The following is a 16,778-nucleotide window of genomic DNA, read 5'->3' on the forward strand; positions in this document are numbered from 1 at the left end:
AAGCGAGCCGAACCGTTCCGTGCCGAGTCGAACCGTACCGAGCCGAACCGAGCCGTACCATGCAGTGGAAAAGCGCCATTAGAAAGATTTCTATAGTATTATCTGTTGGAAATTCAGATCTGCCATCAATAATAAATTACAATGTAAAATATATTAAAATAAAAAAAGTTTTTAATTGTAATAATAATATTTCACAATATTACTGTTTTATTGTATTTTTGACCATTTAAATGAAACGTAGAAGGGACTGAAAAATCGTACAGACCCAAACGTTTGTACAGTAGTGTTTATTTCCCAATATTTCATGCACGTTTAGTAATTATTTGGTGAGCAGTCATGTAATCAGCAGGATAATGTACAGTAATCAGTGCAAAATGAATCCCTTCAGGCTGATTCAAGTCTGATCGCCCTGTTGAGTTTAATGTGATAATGACAGGCTGATTGTACATTATCCCTCACATATTATAATGCTAAATTACTTCATCTATTTATAATGCATTTTATTTATAATATTGTAAGCTTCAAAGTTTTTCCACTTAAGTAAAATTTAGCATAAAAAAGAAGTCACTCAGCATAGGACGATCTACCTGGTATTCTGGGAATTTTGATCTGTGGGCTGCTGCTGCCTTCTCCTCCTTCTCCAAAAGGCTTGATCTGGATGAAGTACTCCACATCTGTGGGCAGCGAGAGCTCCACCGACGTGGTGTTAGTCTCCATAACGTTGGGCCTGCTGAAATGGTTCCGCTTGTACAGTACCTACAGAACCATTACAAAATGTTTTAGGAACAATTACTTCCAATTGCATTTTCCCACATTATAGCACACCCAGTGTTGGGGGTAAGTAACAGATAGTAATGCGGCTAAAAGATAACTTTTTTTCAAGTAACTAGTACATTTACAACAAAATAGGAGTTACTTTTTCAAATAAGTAACGCAAGTGACTATGTATTGACTGACACTTCTGTCCCCAAGTTGAGAGAAATCATAAGTGCAGAGGTGTTGTGTGTGCTGTATGAACATGATAGTTATTGTAGTTCTAGACTAAATGTGAGCATGCATTTACTCATCAAACTTGCACAAAAAAGATTCAGTTTTCCTCAAAATGAATAAAAACAGTGAAATGCAAACTCAGAATATTACACAACATGCAAATATTAAATGTTTAAGTTTGTCAAATATAAATATACTTCATGTATTTATTCTCACTTTATTAACCAATGTCTTTGATGATCCAGTTCAACCATACCAAGCAAAAATGACTTTAAACATCACATTTATGTTTAATTTTCAAACGGTTTGTTTGAGTTGCTATTGACTATTGTACAGGCATGAATTTGCATTTCCTTCAGCCTGAGTCTTATTCATTTCCCTTTTGGTGTAACCTTTACATTTGCCAAAAATAGAACTTTGGTTTTTGTTGTTATTAAAAAACAAACAAGCAAGCTCAGAGAGAAAGTAACACAAAGTTACGCAACACATTACTTTCCATTAAAAGTAACTAAGTAACACAATTAGTTACTTTTTTAGGGATTAATGCAATATTGTAACATTACTTTTAAAAGTAACTTATCAGACCGATTTTTAATGGCTGATGCAGAAGTGTACATACAATACAAGCAAACCAATAGAGCCTTTGGAGTCGTTGTCACACACATATCGGAGCATTTGGTGGTGCTAATACAATGAAAGCTGTTTAATCATTGAGCAATAAAGTGCTGTGTCATATTGTGAATGTAGTTTTGCAAGAAGATTTGGGCTTACCTTATATCCCATGACCTCGGATTCATTTTCAAGAGGTTTCACCTGTTCCCAGTTGAGAATAATCTTGGAGTTTGACGTATTCCACATGACTTTTGAGGGCGGCTGGCTGGGGGCTGGATGAAGACAGACACAAATCAGAGAGAAAATATTCTAATACAATAAGGCCCTGTTTACACCTGGTATTAAGATGTGTTTTGGTCGATCGGATCACAAGCAGACGAGGTAGACACATACTCGTTTACACCTGGTGTTTTTATACGTCTCTTTTGTCCACTTTCCGCCACTTCTGTCCTGATCTCTTCAAGAGGAGGGTCTATGGGCGGGTCAAAGTCTCGATCTAATGGACAAAATAAGCTTGCACAATTTACGTGAACACGCACGGAGACGACGGAAAAACATGCAGAGAGAATCAGTTTTCATTTCTGCTCTGACAGCCGCACGTACACGCCGAACGCTGTGAGTGTGTGTTATCAGGAATGGTGAGAGAACATTGGGCTTGGTACGTTTTCATCTTCAAACCAAACTCAGGTCTTCAGAAAACAAAGTTTAAATCCCGTCTGGCTAGCGAGCTTACCATAATGTTTTAGGTCAGTAGGCGGTCTTTTTTCGCTGTTCGAACACATTCGATCACATGAGCGTTTACACTATGAAAGCAATCTGGTCGAATGTGTTTTCGACTTCCTCTGGAAATGGTGGAAAGTGGACAAGCTCAAAACATTTCAGACCCCGTTTACACCTGTATTTAGCATCATTCATTCGTGATCTGATCGACCAAAACGCATCTTAATACCAGGTGTACCCTTATAGTCAAACACTCAATCATTCAGTAACATCCTCTTCAATCAATCTATTGAACAAAAAAAGTTACTTACGGGGCTTTTTGGTGGTAACATTGACCGCTGGACTTGGTGGTCCTGTTCCTGCTGTGTTGTAGGCTCTCACCGTTATATAGTAAGAGCTACTTCCTTTTAAGCCCTGAATAATGGCTATTGTCCGGTTTCCTACAGTCCTTAGCACACTAGCTGTATCTTCTTTGCCATTCTTCTCCCAGTATCTCAACTACAGAGAAAGACAAAGCAGAACCGCTCAGCATTAAACTTTAATTAAACTGGATGCAATATCATTTAAAACTACTGGGAGAAACAATTCATTTATAATTTTCTTTGTGGAGTATCAGAATAGCAGGTTATCTGCTTACAGGTGCTTTGGTTACTCAGCCACTGAAGTGTGGCAGTATTGAAATGAACCTGTCATAGGAAAATCATCTTAAGCAACATTTCCCAACTGTCAGGTTGACTGATTTTCTTTTCCCCTCCCAAAGTCTGTGGAAAGTCCCAGCTGAAGAGTCAGAGATGGATGGTGGCACAAACCTAATTTGTATTTGTTCCATAACTGTTAGTAGAGGACAAAAAGGTCTCAGTGCTTTATATTTACGATCTTTGTAGATGACTTACAACAAAGAAACGACTAACAACACAATTCTAACTAGGAGTTGGTTGCAATTGGTTGCAAAAACAAAACTAAAACTAAAACAAAACACTGTTACTATCAAATTAAAAAGGTAGGTCACATTGTAAGATCTACAGTGCGCAGCAACAGTACTCTGGGAGATTTTCCCCATAGGTTGTTTCCCTAGTGATAACAAAACACATTACTACCATTTGCAAAACTGCTTATAGCTGCTAAACTCCTGGTGAAGAACTTCACTACCCATAATCCTATAGAGGCATCCAGCAATCATAGAAGTCCCGCCCACTCCCATAAAGCACTGTGAATGATGTAACAGCCTCCTTATGATCTCAACTTCTTATATACACTACCATTCAAAAGTTTGGAGTCGGTAAGATTTTTTAATGTTTATCTTGTTAATGTTGTATTATTACAATTTAAAATAAATGTTTCTATGGTAATCTATTTTATTCCTGTAAAGGTAAAGCTACATTTTCAGCATCCAATACTCCAGTCTTCAGCATCACGTGATCCTTTAGAAATCATTCTAATATGCTTATTATTATTATGAATGAGATACATTTTTAAAGTTTATTAGAAAGTTCAAAGAACAACATGAATTTTGAAATGTAATTTTTTGTAACATTATGAATGTCTTTACTGTCACTTAAAAAAAAGGTAATGTCCTTGCTAAATAAAAGTATTAATTACTTAAAAAAATATTTTGAATAGTATTGCATAATATTTGTAATATATACATAATACTTACAATCAGTTATCATAAATCCATACTTTTAAATTGTATCCTTTTTAATTAACATGAGCTAATCAGTGTCAATCTTTGAGTCACCAGTAGATTTATTTTGAAGGATTAAGCAATTAATTACACAATTAATTCTATATTTAGATTTAGCAAGTTTCATTCATGTTCATTTAAAAAATGTGCATAGTGGTTTTAATATTTAGGGTTTTGAAAAATCTTAAGTAATTATAACAATAAACTAAATATTTCGTTTATGCACAAACAAACAAAAAAAAAGTGTTTAGTGTGTACCTCATAGCCGAGAACACGCTTCTTGCTCGTGCTCCAGGGAAGGGCTTTCCAGGACACCTCAATGTCAAACGCTGAGAGACTTTTGGCTCTGAGTCGACTGGGGGCCCTTCCAGGCTCTGAATTCGACGGAGAAATTCTTCGATTAGAGCGTTTTATTCAACAAATGTCTGTAAAAGTCCAACTCTTTTTGAAAAACAAGGCTGGCCATGATTAATGGGTTCTGACACAACACACTTCAGTTAACTTGGCTCCTATTAACTGGCTGCTAAGCGTTACACAGCGACATGTGAAAGGGTACATTTGACTTTAATTTCTCTGTTGCACACAACGGTTAATATGACTGACCCTCCTCAGCAGAGTAGATGGTGACCACGGGCCCAAAAGGTCCTTCCCCCTTGTTATTGTACACCCCCACTTTGACTTGGAATGGGGAGAAGGGTAAGATGGTCTCATTTTTGAAGACATATTTGGAGGCTTCGGGAGAGGGAACTGCCGCCTGCATCCACCCGGTGGCGCCAAAGGGCCGGAAAGCAACGACGTAGCCAAACCCTCCTCCGTTCTGGAGCTCTTCAGGAACAGGCTGCAACACAGACACAAACCAACAAATAAAGCACATATATCTATAATACAGTACATTCCCTTTATTAAATACCCTGATATATTATCCTTATATACTACTCCTTATATGTATACCACAGACAAAAACAACCATGTACCATGGTAATCTAAATGTCATGGTTTTACAACCATGCTACTTGTTTGTAAGGTGTTTTCTCTTAAAGGGATATTTCACCCAAAAATGTAAATTCTGTCATTAATTACTCAACCTCATGTTATTTCAAAGCTGTAAGACTTTCTTTCACCTTCAGAACACAAGTGAAGATCTTTTTGATGAAATCTGAGAGCTTTCTGTCCCTCCATTGACAGCTACACAACTACCACTTTGACGCTTCAAAAAGGTCATAAAGAGATTGTAAAACTAATCCATATGAATTGAGCGGTTTAGTCCAAATTTTCTGAAGAGACACGATCGCTTTATATGATGATCAGACTGAATTTAGGCTTTTATTCACATTTAAACATTGATCACAGAAAATAAACAGAAGCTCAGCCGAACCTGCTTGACGGGCAAGAACAAACCTCATTGGTTCTTGCTGAAGCAAAGGCCCTTGTCCACACTACTACGTTTTCGTTTGAAAACGTATATTTTTCTCTCCGTTTTGGCCTTCCGTCCAAACTGAGCCGTTTTCACGTTGTAGTGTGGACTGTGAAACCGGTGGTATTTAAAAACTATGACGTAGATTTTGTCATGTGACGCATATTGTACCAATAGATATTCATGTTTATACCAGTATTGTGCCTGTTATGTGCTATTCACTTTCACACTGTTGCTAAAAATATTCTACATTGCACACTCTTCATATCACAGTCCTGCAAAGATGACAAAGAAAACTAGACCAAACACATGGTGACTGCGTGCGACCTGGACCGCATCATTGAATGGTGAGATATTTTACTAAATAAAATGATCCTGTCTGAAGAATTGCGCGATAACTTCATTATTTATTTTTCCATCTGAATCATATCAGTGATCTTTTGTGGGGGTTTACGCATGTGCAGTAAGGTGAATTTAGCGTTTTCAGGCGTTTTTCAAAAGTTTCTCATCCACACTGAAACGTCCGAAAACGCACGAAAACGCTAGTATGAACGGAGAGCGTTTATAAACGAAAACGCCGTTTTCAAATGTATCCGGATTAATGTAGACCTCATTGGTTCTTGCTGAAGCTCAATCATGCTGAGTAACACAAGAATGAATCTCATTGTTTCTCAGTTCTCACAGGTCAAGCGAACATGCTTAAGTTTCTGTTTACCACAACTGATGTGTTGTTGATGAATGTTTATGTGAAAAAAAAGTGCACTAAACCGCTCAATTCATATGGATTACTTTTAAGATCTCTTTAAGAACTTTTTGAAGCGTCAGTGTGGTAGTTGCGTAGCTGTCAATGGAGGGACAGAAAGCTCTCAGATTTCATTAAAAAGATCTTCATTTGTGTTCTGAAGATGACCGAAAGTCTTACGAGTTTGGAACGACATGAGGGTGAGGAATTAATCTTTTTTTTTTTTTTTTGGGTGAACTAACCCTTTTACTCTAGAGTTTACACACAAACCCGTCTGTTATATTTTGGCTGTGCAGACAGCAGGGTGTATGACTTTCCTGACACCTGTCAGGCATCAGACGCCGCATTCGCGCTAATCTCTGCCGCGACGTGGTCTGAGGCAATATCTGTCATCTCTGCCTCTTCAGCAAGAGAGGGATTACATCTCCCAGGAAATCGTTTTGCCAGGTAATGATATCATGGTGGTTTTTGTTTGAAATATTGGTCTGCCACTGACCATGCAGTAATGCGGTGCGGTAACGGTGAGACCACCAGAAAATAGCATCCATTAGTCCGAAACCATGGCATGCGACTCAAAGAAGGGGGAGATTATGTTTTCACGCTCGCACACTTGTGCGGGAGAGTTTAACGGCTAAATAAAAATGCACCTGTAATCAAGCGCTCACTCCAGTGTCTGCTGTGAAAATAACAATTTGCCGTAGAGAGACCAAACCTAATGGGATGTGTTCCAAAACCTATGAGCTGCCTTGTTGTCTATTACCGGTCGCTGCCTTCTAAGATTTGGAGCAGGGAAACAGTGCTCGACTGACAACTTATTTCAATCAATCAATCAATCAATCAATCAATCAATCAATCAATCAATCAATCAATCAATCAATCAATCAATCTATCTGTATAGGAACAATCTCAGAAAAATCTGACAGCTACACAATTTCAATACTGATAAAAAATAGATTTTAAATTTTATTTTAAAACATTTTTGTTATTAAAGTATAATATGAAGTCTTAAAATACAATATAACACTAGGTTTTGTACAGTGAAATCCACCAGTACTGTTGAATGAAGTGGTGGTTTTGGAGTAAAAGACATGAAATTCTCTTGGACTAAAGATGGCGTTCTGTGGTATACGTCATTTTTATTTAAAAAACAACAGAACTGAAGTCTCAAGTTCCCTGTGACAAACTTCCAGCTCAATAGATAACACCAGCTGACTCTCAAACCTGAACAATAGAACATTTCTCATGAAAGGAGATACAGAAAGAGAGAACGTAATCTTTGAAAAGTTCCTCGCAAAAATTCGAGGGTAACTCCATTTAATTATCTTTGCTGCTTCTCCTGTATGACAGCGGCAGTTATTGCCACGCAGCTCTTACAGAAAATGAAGTGTTCTGTGTATCCACTGTACTATGATTAATGAAAACCTCACATAAAAGGAACAATGATGTCTAGCCAGCTTGCAAAGGGAGACTGTATACAAAGGACTCACTAAGGGAGAGACACACACACACACACACACACACACACACACACACACACACACACACACACACACACACACACACACACACACACACACACACACACACACACACACACACACACGCACACACAGACGGGCGAGTGAAGTGCATTGGTCATCTTACCTCCCAAGTGATGACTAACTCTGATCGACTGCCACCTCCTCCGCTCACGTTGGCTGGGGTGACCTTGGGAACTGGAGGAAGGAAAAGATTTACTCAGTTTGGCTCAGGTGTGGCCATTTAAGACTTAGGTTTTTGCATATCATTTGAAAGTTCAACAAATAACATGGACATGATTTGAGCCTAAATATATTTTCATGTATAAATGACATGCTTTTTTAGATGCTGGACACCCTTGACAGTTTTAACTGTATGATTTAAAAGCTCAACTGTGAGCTGAAAATAAAAACTGATATAAATTTAGTTAAAAAAAAGAAAAAAAAGAAAATTCAGTTAGTATGTTAGGGGGTCTGCAAGTTTTTTTTACAAGTTAAAAAAATAAATCATAATTTATTCCGCAAGGATACACTAAATTTATCAAAAGTGAGAGTAAGACATTTATAATGTTACAAAAGAATTAAGCAGCACAACATTGATAATGATAATAATAATAATAAAAATAAAAGTTTCTTGAGCACCAAATTAGCATATTATAATGATTTCTGAAGGATCATGTGACACTGAAGACTGGAGTAATGATGCTGAAAATTCAGCTTTGCCATCAACAGGAATAATTACATTTTAAAATATATTAAAATTCACATTTTCACATTTTACTATATTTTTGTTTAAATAAATGTTGCCTTGTTGGGCATAAGATATTATTTTCAAAAACATATAAAAATATATATATCAAAATATATAAAAAAAATATATATATATATATATTTTTTTTTTACCGTCTTTAACCACCTTGCATTTTACAGTTACTTAAATAGCAATGCTGTGTGAGAAATACATTTTTAAAAGTACAAATACTCCATTTTAGCCAGTTAGTAATTTATACTAGCCCATAAAACTGCATGCATAATTACATTTGAACATTTTCTGAAGGAATGTAAGTGGTGTTTGCATGCAAAATGAGCCGCCAGGATGCTCAAGCATTGCAGCATATTGCTATGGGGTTTTCTAAAGTGCTTTGTAGCATTTTGCAAGGGTGTTTGCTTACTGGCTAAAGTCAGAAGTCTTAGATATATGGCTTTGGTCCTCCTTCAACGCAATCAACGCGTTACGGAAGATAGCGACTCACACCACATGACGCTAATTGAAAGAGCCACATGCAGACTAACGTGTCTGAAGCACTCACCTGTTTCTTTCGTCCTGGCTTTCTTCGAGGGTTTGCTGGGCTCTCCTGTGCCCACTGCGTTGCCTGCCAAAACTCTGAACTCATACTCCACCCAGGGGTTAAGCTCGATTACTGTAGCAGTCAGATGTGTGCCCCCCACCACCTCCGGCACTGGAACAAAACAGAACACACACATACTGTGAGACGAGCCCCCTCGTGAGCCTGCACGGCCCCCCGCACGCTCACACAAACAAGATGCACAGCGCGGGTCTCTTCGGCTCGGTGAGATAATAGGCTCCATAGGTAAGATCCAAAAGCGGGCTTATCGACAGGTGCTGTGAAAGCTGAGATAAAAATAACACCCTATAGTTGCAATTATACATCTATCTACCAGAAATTCAGAGAATAAGTAAATTCTCTGTTGTAAAGCTTCATTTGTGTGTGTGTGCAGACATTCATAACATACAATTTTTAAAATCACTTGTTTTAAAAAACTTTTTTTCCCTCTGGAATTCAGATTGTTCTTTTCATCTTTGTGGTTCTTTTCCTGGCACCACAGTTTTATATTTTGTCAAGGTAAGCGTCCTATATCTCTCTATACTGCCATTCAATGTTTTTTGGGGTCAGTACAATTCTTTGAAAGAAATTAATACTTTTATTCAGCAAGGATGCCTTAAATTGATCAGAGGTTATAGTAAATAGTTTTTGTTGTTACAAAAGTTTTTTTAAAAGTATATTTTAAAATAGAAAGTTAAACCTTTGAACAGTAGTTCAGTGTGTGTGTGTGCATGTTTTTCTATCCCGGTGGGGACTTAAACCTGAATGCACACAGACACATGAGGACTCATGTCACTGTGGGGATCTAAATTGAGGTCCCCATGGGTACACAAGCTTATAAATCATACAGAATGAGGTTTTTTTGAAAATGTAAAAATGCAGAAAGTTTTGTGTGATGGGTAGGCTTAGGGGTAGGGTTAGTGTAAGGGGACAGAATATACCGTTTTGGACAGTATAAAACCATTACGTCTATGGAGAGTCCCCACAAAGATAGCGAACCAGACTGTGTGTGTGTGTGTGTGTGTGTGTGTCAGAGTTTCCGCTAGAAAAAAATGGTGCCGGTCAAAGTGACCGGCAGAGATTTCGTTTTCCGGACATTTTGATGATATGCCGGTCAAATATTGCCTCTTAATTAGTCAAGTTGAGGAAAACTGGAGGCAGGCTATGTAACTTAAAAAATGACATAATCAGGCCGTATAGAATGCAACATGTTTATTAGCCTAACTTTCAAATAGACGGAAAAAAAAACATGAACGTCCGATTGGCGTCAATCAACGCCAATTGTTTTTACTATGGTTTCACATTCATAGTTTAACAAACCAATCCCCCTTCCCCACATAAAATATCTGAATATCTCGCGGTGTAAATAGCCGCATTTCCATTACAGATTTGCGCAAATGTTTTGCGCTATTATCTAAATATCGATAAAAAAACTATTGCGAAATGACGGTGTTTCCATTAACCGATGTTATATGCGACTAAACGTCCTTTTTTCTCTCACGATAAGTCATTTAAAAAATCACGGCAACGGACGTTGGTTTATATAATATCACAGCCACCGCATTAGACATTATTATTATGATTAATGGAAGGAGACGTGGCGTGTTATCCAAGCATTAATGGCAGGGAAAGACCCTTGTACTGCGAACGACACATAAGGAGTTTCTGGGTGTTTCGCCCTCATTTCTGCTCCGAGGTTTTGATTGTGGAATTTATTTGAGATTTAGAATCCAGTATTCCTATAGGCTAATTATTGTTTCTTTTATGAATTTAATAAAGAACTCTGTCTCGTATTCTGTCCAAACGATCCATGTAGGCTACTTTTGTCCATTCGTTTTTCCTTTTTTAACCCGTAATTGAAAAACGAAAAATGAACGGTTGTTGTCTTTTTAAAACGCAAAGTTGAACACCAAAATTTTAATTTGAACTGGCTACACCAACTGCTGCGCAAAAAAGTAAATATCGACGCATTTTCTGATTTTTGTTTATGACTTTTTGCCCCTTTATTAAACATTTAAAATATTCACAAATTAATATGGAAAACATGTCGATTTTACTGGTTTTCAAAGGCCAAATTAGAACCTGGAATTGATGTTTTTCCCGCAGTGCTGAATGAGAAGAGCCATTAATATTATGAATAAACTATTGTTTTCTAAGTGTCGGCTAAAATCACATCTCCATCTCCGCTGTTAAGCAGATGCGCTTCTAGAGAGAAATGCACCTTTCATACGGATTAGGTATAATCAGAAGGTATTAGCTTTCGATTCGAATTTGTTCGAAAAAAGTGGACATTTCAAGCTTTAGCCTACATAGGCTATATTTTGTTTAAATTCTCACGCTCCAGTTTATGGAGATCATGAAAGTGCGTCTGATTGTTTTATTTTATTTTACAAAAGCACAACGTTTTCTTGTTATTGTGAGTTTACACAAATAAAAGTAGTTGAGAATAATGTATTATTATTTTCTGTATGACCAGAAATGATAGAGTATTTTAAGTTGTTTCCACTGTTAATAGGAAAATGCAAGTGGTCACGCCCGCGCCTCCGTGCCATGCAGTGCGCGCTCCACACTCAGCTTTGTTCCTTTTTTGCATAAAAGCGTCTTCTAAATATAGCTTATTAAATGTTATAATATAATAAAATAATATAAAATGATTATTATTTGCGTAGCTATACATGGACCTCAAACACACCGCGTCTTCTAAGTCAGGTGACTGCAAATGCGCAAAAACTGTTTCCATTGCAGTTTTGCGAAATATTCCTTTTTCGAATTGCCTGAAAAACCTCCTCATGCGAGGATAAAAACGTTCTTGCGATAAACGGGAGTTTTTGCGAAATTAACGTGTTTCCATTGTGCGTATTTTTAATTCGCAATTTCAATTTGTGCAATTTGAAGGGTAGCCTAATGGAAACGCGGCTAGTGTCTCTACACAACTTGCAATGCGCATAAGCCGCGTAACCTTGTTCTCCGCAAGGCGACTTCGCTGCTTCGTCTTGATCCGATTCTGCTTTTTCTCCGGTGGTGGTGGAGCTGTCTGGACATCTGAGGCTTCAGGCGTTCCTGATTCACCATCGTCCGTCGCGTCTGGCCTCTGAAAAAAGCTTTTACGGCTAGTCTGCCTGGGCCTGGCCATATTTGAAACGTCTCACTCATTCGTTCGTTGTTTAGGTCTATATTACAGCCGTTTTAGGCGTGCGCTTTATTTGAAATGCAGCATGCGATGTTGTTTAATAACTTTCAAACGGTAGAGCCTGTTCCTTTATAACATAGCCAAAGGTCGGTGTATTTTTGTTTTATACATTTTAGGCTTATTCTCAAATTCAGATTGTGTTAGGGGGGCGGGATTATTAGGTAATTTTAATCGGACAATTTGACCGGAGAGATTTAATTTTGTCGGACATTTCATTTTTTTTCCGGCCAATGTCCGGCAATTACCGGACAACGGAAACCCTGGTGTGTGTGTGTGTATACTCCATACAGCCCATTGTGTGGAAAAGAGCAAAACATCTCCTTTTGGATCGCTGTTCAAGCTACAGAGAAAGCACAACTACATGTGGTAAAACCAATCATTTTGGCAAGGTCTAAAATAAGCATTAACAAGCATAAAAAAAAAACATGATGAAAATCTCAGTACGTAATAGGAGAGAAAAAAACAGGGGGACGAAATAGGAAACTATGCAGAAAATGTTTTGATCAGTGAAGGCTGGTTAGAAGCCCCACCTGTGCTAACAGCTTGCCAGCCGAGGGAGAAAGGGGTTCTAGCCTGGATGGTGTAGGCAGTAATTGGACTGTGATTATCAGGACCAGGCCTCCAGGAGAGAGTGGCAGTGGTATCTGTGATTTCTTCCACATGGATGCTGGTAGGGGGGCCAGGGGGACCTGAGACAGAAGACAGCCACGCAAACCAGAAACACACACACAATGATGTCACGGCTGTAGGCTGCACATAGACGGCCCCCTAAAGCACAGCAATGCAGCTGGTTAAGTCTGAGCTACATGTTTTTACTGACTTAAAAGCTCTAATTAGATTATGTCTCATTTTTTATGGGTAATTTTTTGCTGTAGCAGGAAAACCAGCACATCTTTCCTCCATTTGGTAAACATTTACAATGCGTCACTGGCTTGTTTAACAGTCTGTAACACTGAATCTAGTTAGTTGATGGATATTTAATATTCAATAGCCAGAGTGTGCAAAAGTAGATGATGTCTTATTTATGTATATAAGATATGATACCACATGCAAGTGTTATTTATGTTTCACAGCATTTTCACCTCTGACAATCAGGTCAGTTGCAATGGAGCTGCTGTCCACCTTGGTCTGTACGGCACACGTGTACTTCCCAGCATGCCTCAGCTGAATGTTTCGGATCATGATGTCACCTGCTGAGTGCTGCTGAAAAAGAAAGATCAAAGATATGGTAAGGAGGGTAGAGAAAATAATGCTTGTTTTAAATTGTATTTATATGTACTTACATTATAGTACATATATTTGATATTTATCAGTATAGCTTTTGGATGAACAAAAATTCTGATTACATTTTTTTTCAGCTTTCTGTACAGCCATAGACAAACTAGGACTACAAAGACATTATTTGAAAAGTGTTTTGTTTTTTTCACCATGGCCTTTTATTGCCTTAAATGACATGCAAATATGTAGGTCAAACAAAAACTCTTTTTGTCTAGATGAGCAGTGTTTGCTCAGAAATGGCTGAGAGAGTGGACCAGAGTATATGATGAATAAAAAATATGGCTAATTTGGTACCTGTCTCTTTGAGTTCTTAGAACAATTTAATTAACTTAAAGTGGTCATGAATTGAGAAATAAAAATTTCTTGACTTTTGACATACTGTATAAGAAGTCATTGTACAATAAAAATATCAGTTTCAATAGTTTCAGAACTCAAAAGTTCCTCGTTAGTCAAAAAGACAGCTTTGATTGAAACCAAGCTCAGAAAATGACTTGTTTCAGTTTATGTCACATTACTACGTCACAGTGTGATGAAATACCGCCTCTACAGAAGAAGATCAACGCCTACTTCTACATCATGGCCTCTTTAGCCCCGCCCACCGATTCGCACGTGTCATATTTTAGTAAAAACTAAACAGAAGCAAACAAAATGATAGAGGATTACAAGATGTTTTGAAGTGCCAAGTTGTGGAAAAACACAGTCTCTGCATTGCCTTCCTTGTGATCCTATAACATTAAAAAAGTGTGGATGAACTTTATTTTTAACGAAGTTCCAGTCAGATCACACCAAGACAACGTTTGCTTGTTCGCTTCAGTTTGCTGCGAATCCGACACTATTGTTGCAACACACAAGTGTGAGTAACAGTGTTTTTACCAGGTGTCACTATTGCTTTGTCTGATACAGATGGTTTGATATGTACTGAGTATTTATACTGTAGCACCGCAATCAAATTGAATATTGAGTTGTGATTTGCTGTTCTTTCCTTTGCTTCTGCATTTATGGAGTTAAGGCGGAAGCTTTCCTGGATATGGAAGAAAGCACATAGAGAACGCTATTTTTGTTATTGTTTTGATCTAAGCCAACATCGGAAGTTTTCAAAACAATTTCACATATGTAATGGTGGGGACGTTGAAAATGATTTTAATATGCAAAACTGTAACCCAATCATTGCAGTGGGTCAAAGTCTTGAATGCTATCAAAACGGAGTGTTCGAAAGAGAGGGTCAAAAACAGGAGAGAAAATAGCTTATTACCTCTAAGTTAGGATGCCTTTTGATGTAAAAATCTTGATAACATTATATATATATATATATATATATATATATATATATATATAAATGCAGTTCATAACCCTTTAAAGAAAATTGCGGTGTGTAGAATTAATAACTTTGCTATTTGTCCTTATCAAGGGTATATACTTTCCCCACATTCTTCACTCAAAGTGCTGCTATTAAGATACATCACTCATAATAAATCATAGTAATCAGGTAAAATAATATTAGAGTGGCAGTTTTTGCTCTTAAAATAGAGCACTTCCATCTACAAAGTTCTCCATTGCTTGTTTCTTTGGAGACGCAGAACCTCTATGGATGACATGATGAACTAGATGACAAGAAAAGCGATCAGCCCCTCACCCCCAAAAGGACAGGAAGAAAAAAATATCATGAACTTTTAATGAAAGAAACGCATGTGACTGTACAAGTGCTGCAATTCACACTGAGTGGGAAGCTTAATTATACTGTAGATTAATACAGAATGGGTTGTCAGTGCCTGCACATATAATGGGAAAATCTCTTATCATAAATTCACAAACTCAAAACTGTGGAATTTAATGAAAGAATTAATGTGATTTTTTTCCCAGCAATTCAGTTGAAAGTACTCGATATGAATATCTAAAGAACAATATGTTACCAATTACAGTTTAAATACATTTGCATATATGTATGTGAAGTGTCCAGCTAGTAGACACAGCGTTAGTTCTAAATATGTTTTTTTAAGAAAGGAAAAAAAAAGTATTCAAAAATATATTCAAAAACTATGGCTCTGTTCCAAAACCTATTAGCTGCCTAAGCCTGCACAGGCATGCAACGCCTGTTCTAAAAAGTACTAAGCATGATTATGCTGTATTCTGACACAGTGATTTATGATACATTTATGTGCTATATTTTAATTTATGATTAAAATATATGCTTAATAGAATACAGCAACATATTACATGCTATTTTTTTTTAATGGTGGCAGCTACTGGTGGCTGCCATGTTGAGATCACAGGACCAGACATAAGCTATACACTTTATCTTGGTAATCCCAGTTTTATCAGAAACTTTTGGCTGCGATATAAATAAATAAACCACTGAATGATATTTTTAATTGTTTTGTTCTTACTCCGCCAACTTTTTCAAAGTATCCTCCATGGCTGCCGAAGTGGATGAGCTGCTCGTTGAAGAACCATGTGAACTTGAGCTCCAGCGAGGAGTCGTAGGAAACCTGGCAGGGAAGAATGATGCTCTCGCCAACGGTCACGTCCAGCGTGTTGGGAGCAGTTGTGATGATCGTTGGCTCTGGAAAACAATATATATCAATGGTTACACATAAATACATTTCAAAAAGTACCATTGTGGAAATAAAACAAGCATTAACGGTTTGAAAATTCTTGACTTTTATTCAGCAAGGATGCATTAAATTGGTCAAAAGTGACAGTAAAGACATTTAAAATGTTACAAAACATTTCTATTTCAAAGAAATGCTTTTTTTTTTAACCTTTAATTCATCAAAGAATCCTTAAAAAAGTATCATGTTTCCACAAAAATATTAAGCAGCACTAGTGTTTTCAGCATTGATGATAATCATAAATGTTTCTTGACCAGCAAATCAACATTGATTTCTCAAGGATCATGTGACACTGAAGACTGGATTAATGATGCTAAAAATTCAACTTTTTCAGAAAAGGAATAAATTACATTTTAAAATATATTACAACAGATAAAGTTATCTTTGAACGTTGTTCCAATGCCAAAATAAGATTCAGAGTCCAGTGCACGGAGCTCCACGACAGATGGCTAACAACTAACAGGACAATATCTAGGGTGGACGAAGAGGTGAATAACCCATGAACGATCCATGAGCTCCACCATGTGTCACTGTCTGATCTTTGCTAAGCCCCAAATGTCCCAGAATGCACTACTCTGAAAACCAGATAACATGCCACCAGTCCCGGCAGGGCCTGCACCCAGCTCACTTTCTTTCCAAGTCAGTTTAGTTCGCACACAGACTGGCGCCATTTCAC

At 37.4% G+C, this 16,778-nt stretch overlaps 1 protein-coding gene across 4 annotated transcripts in view; it reads right to left on the bottom strand.

Moving 5' to 3' along the window:
* Positions 1-16,778, bottom strand: part of cntn4 (contactin 4) — a 160,581-nt gene that overhangs the window by 5,553 nt on the left and 138,250 nt on the right. For 3 of the 4 annotated variants that reach the window (XM_082190169.1, XM_082190168.1, XM_082190170.1), the window contains exons 13-22: positions 15,878-16,053; positions 13,298-13,418; positions 12,746-12,904; positions 8,990-9,139; positions 7,807-7,877; positions 4,610-4,844; positions 4,265-4,380; positions 2,634-2,820; positions 1,762-1,874; positions 588-756 (exon numbers count right to left, since the gene is read on the bottom strand). In XM_082190169.1, the coding sequence (XP_082046295.1) occupies positions 588-756; positions 1,762-1,874; positions 2,634-2,820; positions 4,265-4,380; positions 4,610-4,844; positions 7,807-7,877; positions 8,990-9,139; positions 12,746-12,904; positions 13,298-13,418; positions 15,878-16,053 (1,497 nt within the window). The remainder of the gene's footprint in view (positions 1-587; positions 757-1,761; positions 1,875-2,633; positions 2,821-4,264; positions 4,381-4,609; positions 4,845-7,806; positions 7,878-8,989; positions 9,140-12,745; positions 12,905-13,297; positions 13,419-15,877; positions 16,054-16,778) is intronic. The other variant, XM_082190171.1, reaches the window with a different exon arrangement.

This window comes from Leuciscus leuciscus, assembly GCF_965113295.1.
Source record: "Leuciscus leuciscus genome assembly, chromosome: 14".
NCBI classification, from domain to species: Eukaryota; Metazoa; Chordata; class Actinopteri; order Cypriniformes; family Leuciscidae; genus Leuciscus; species Leuciscus leuciscus.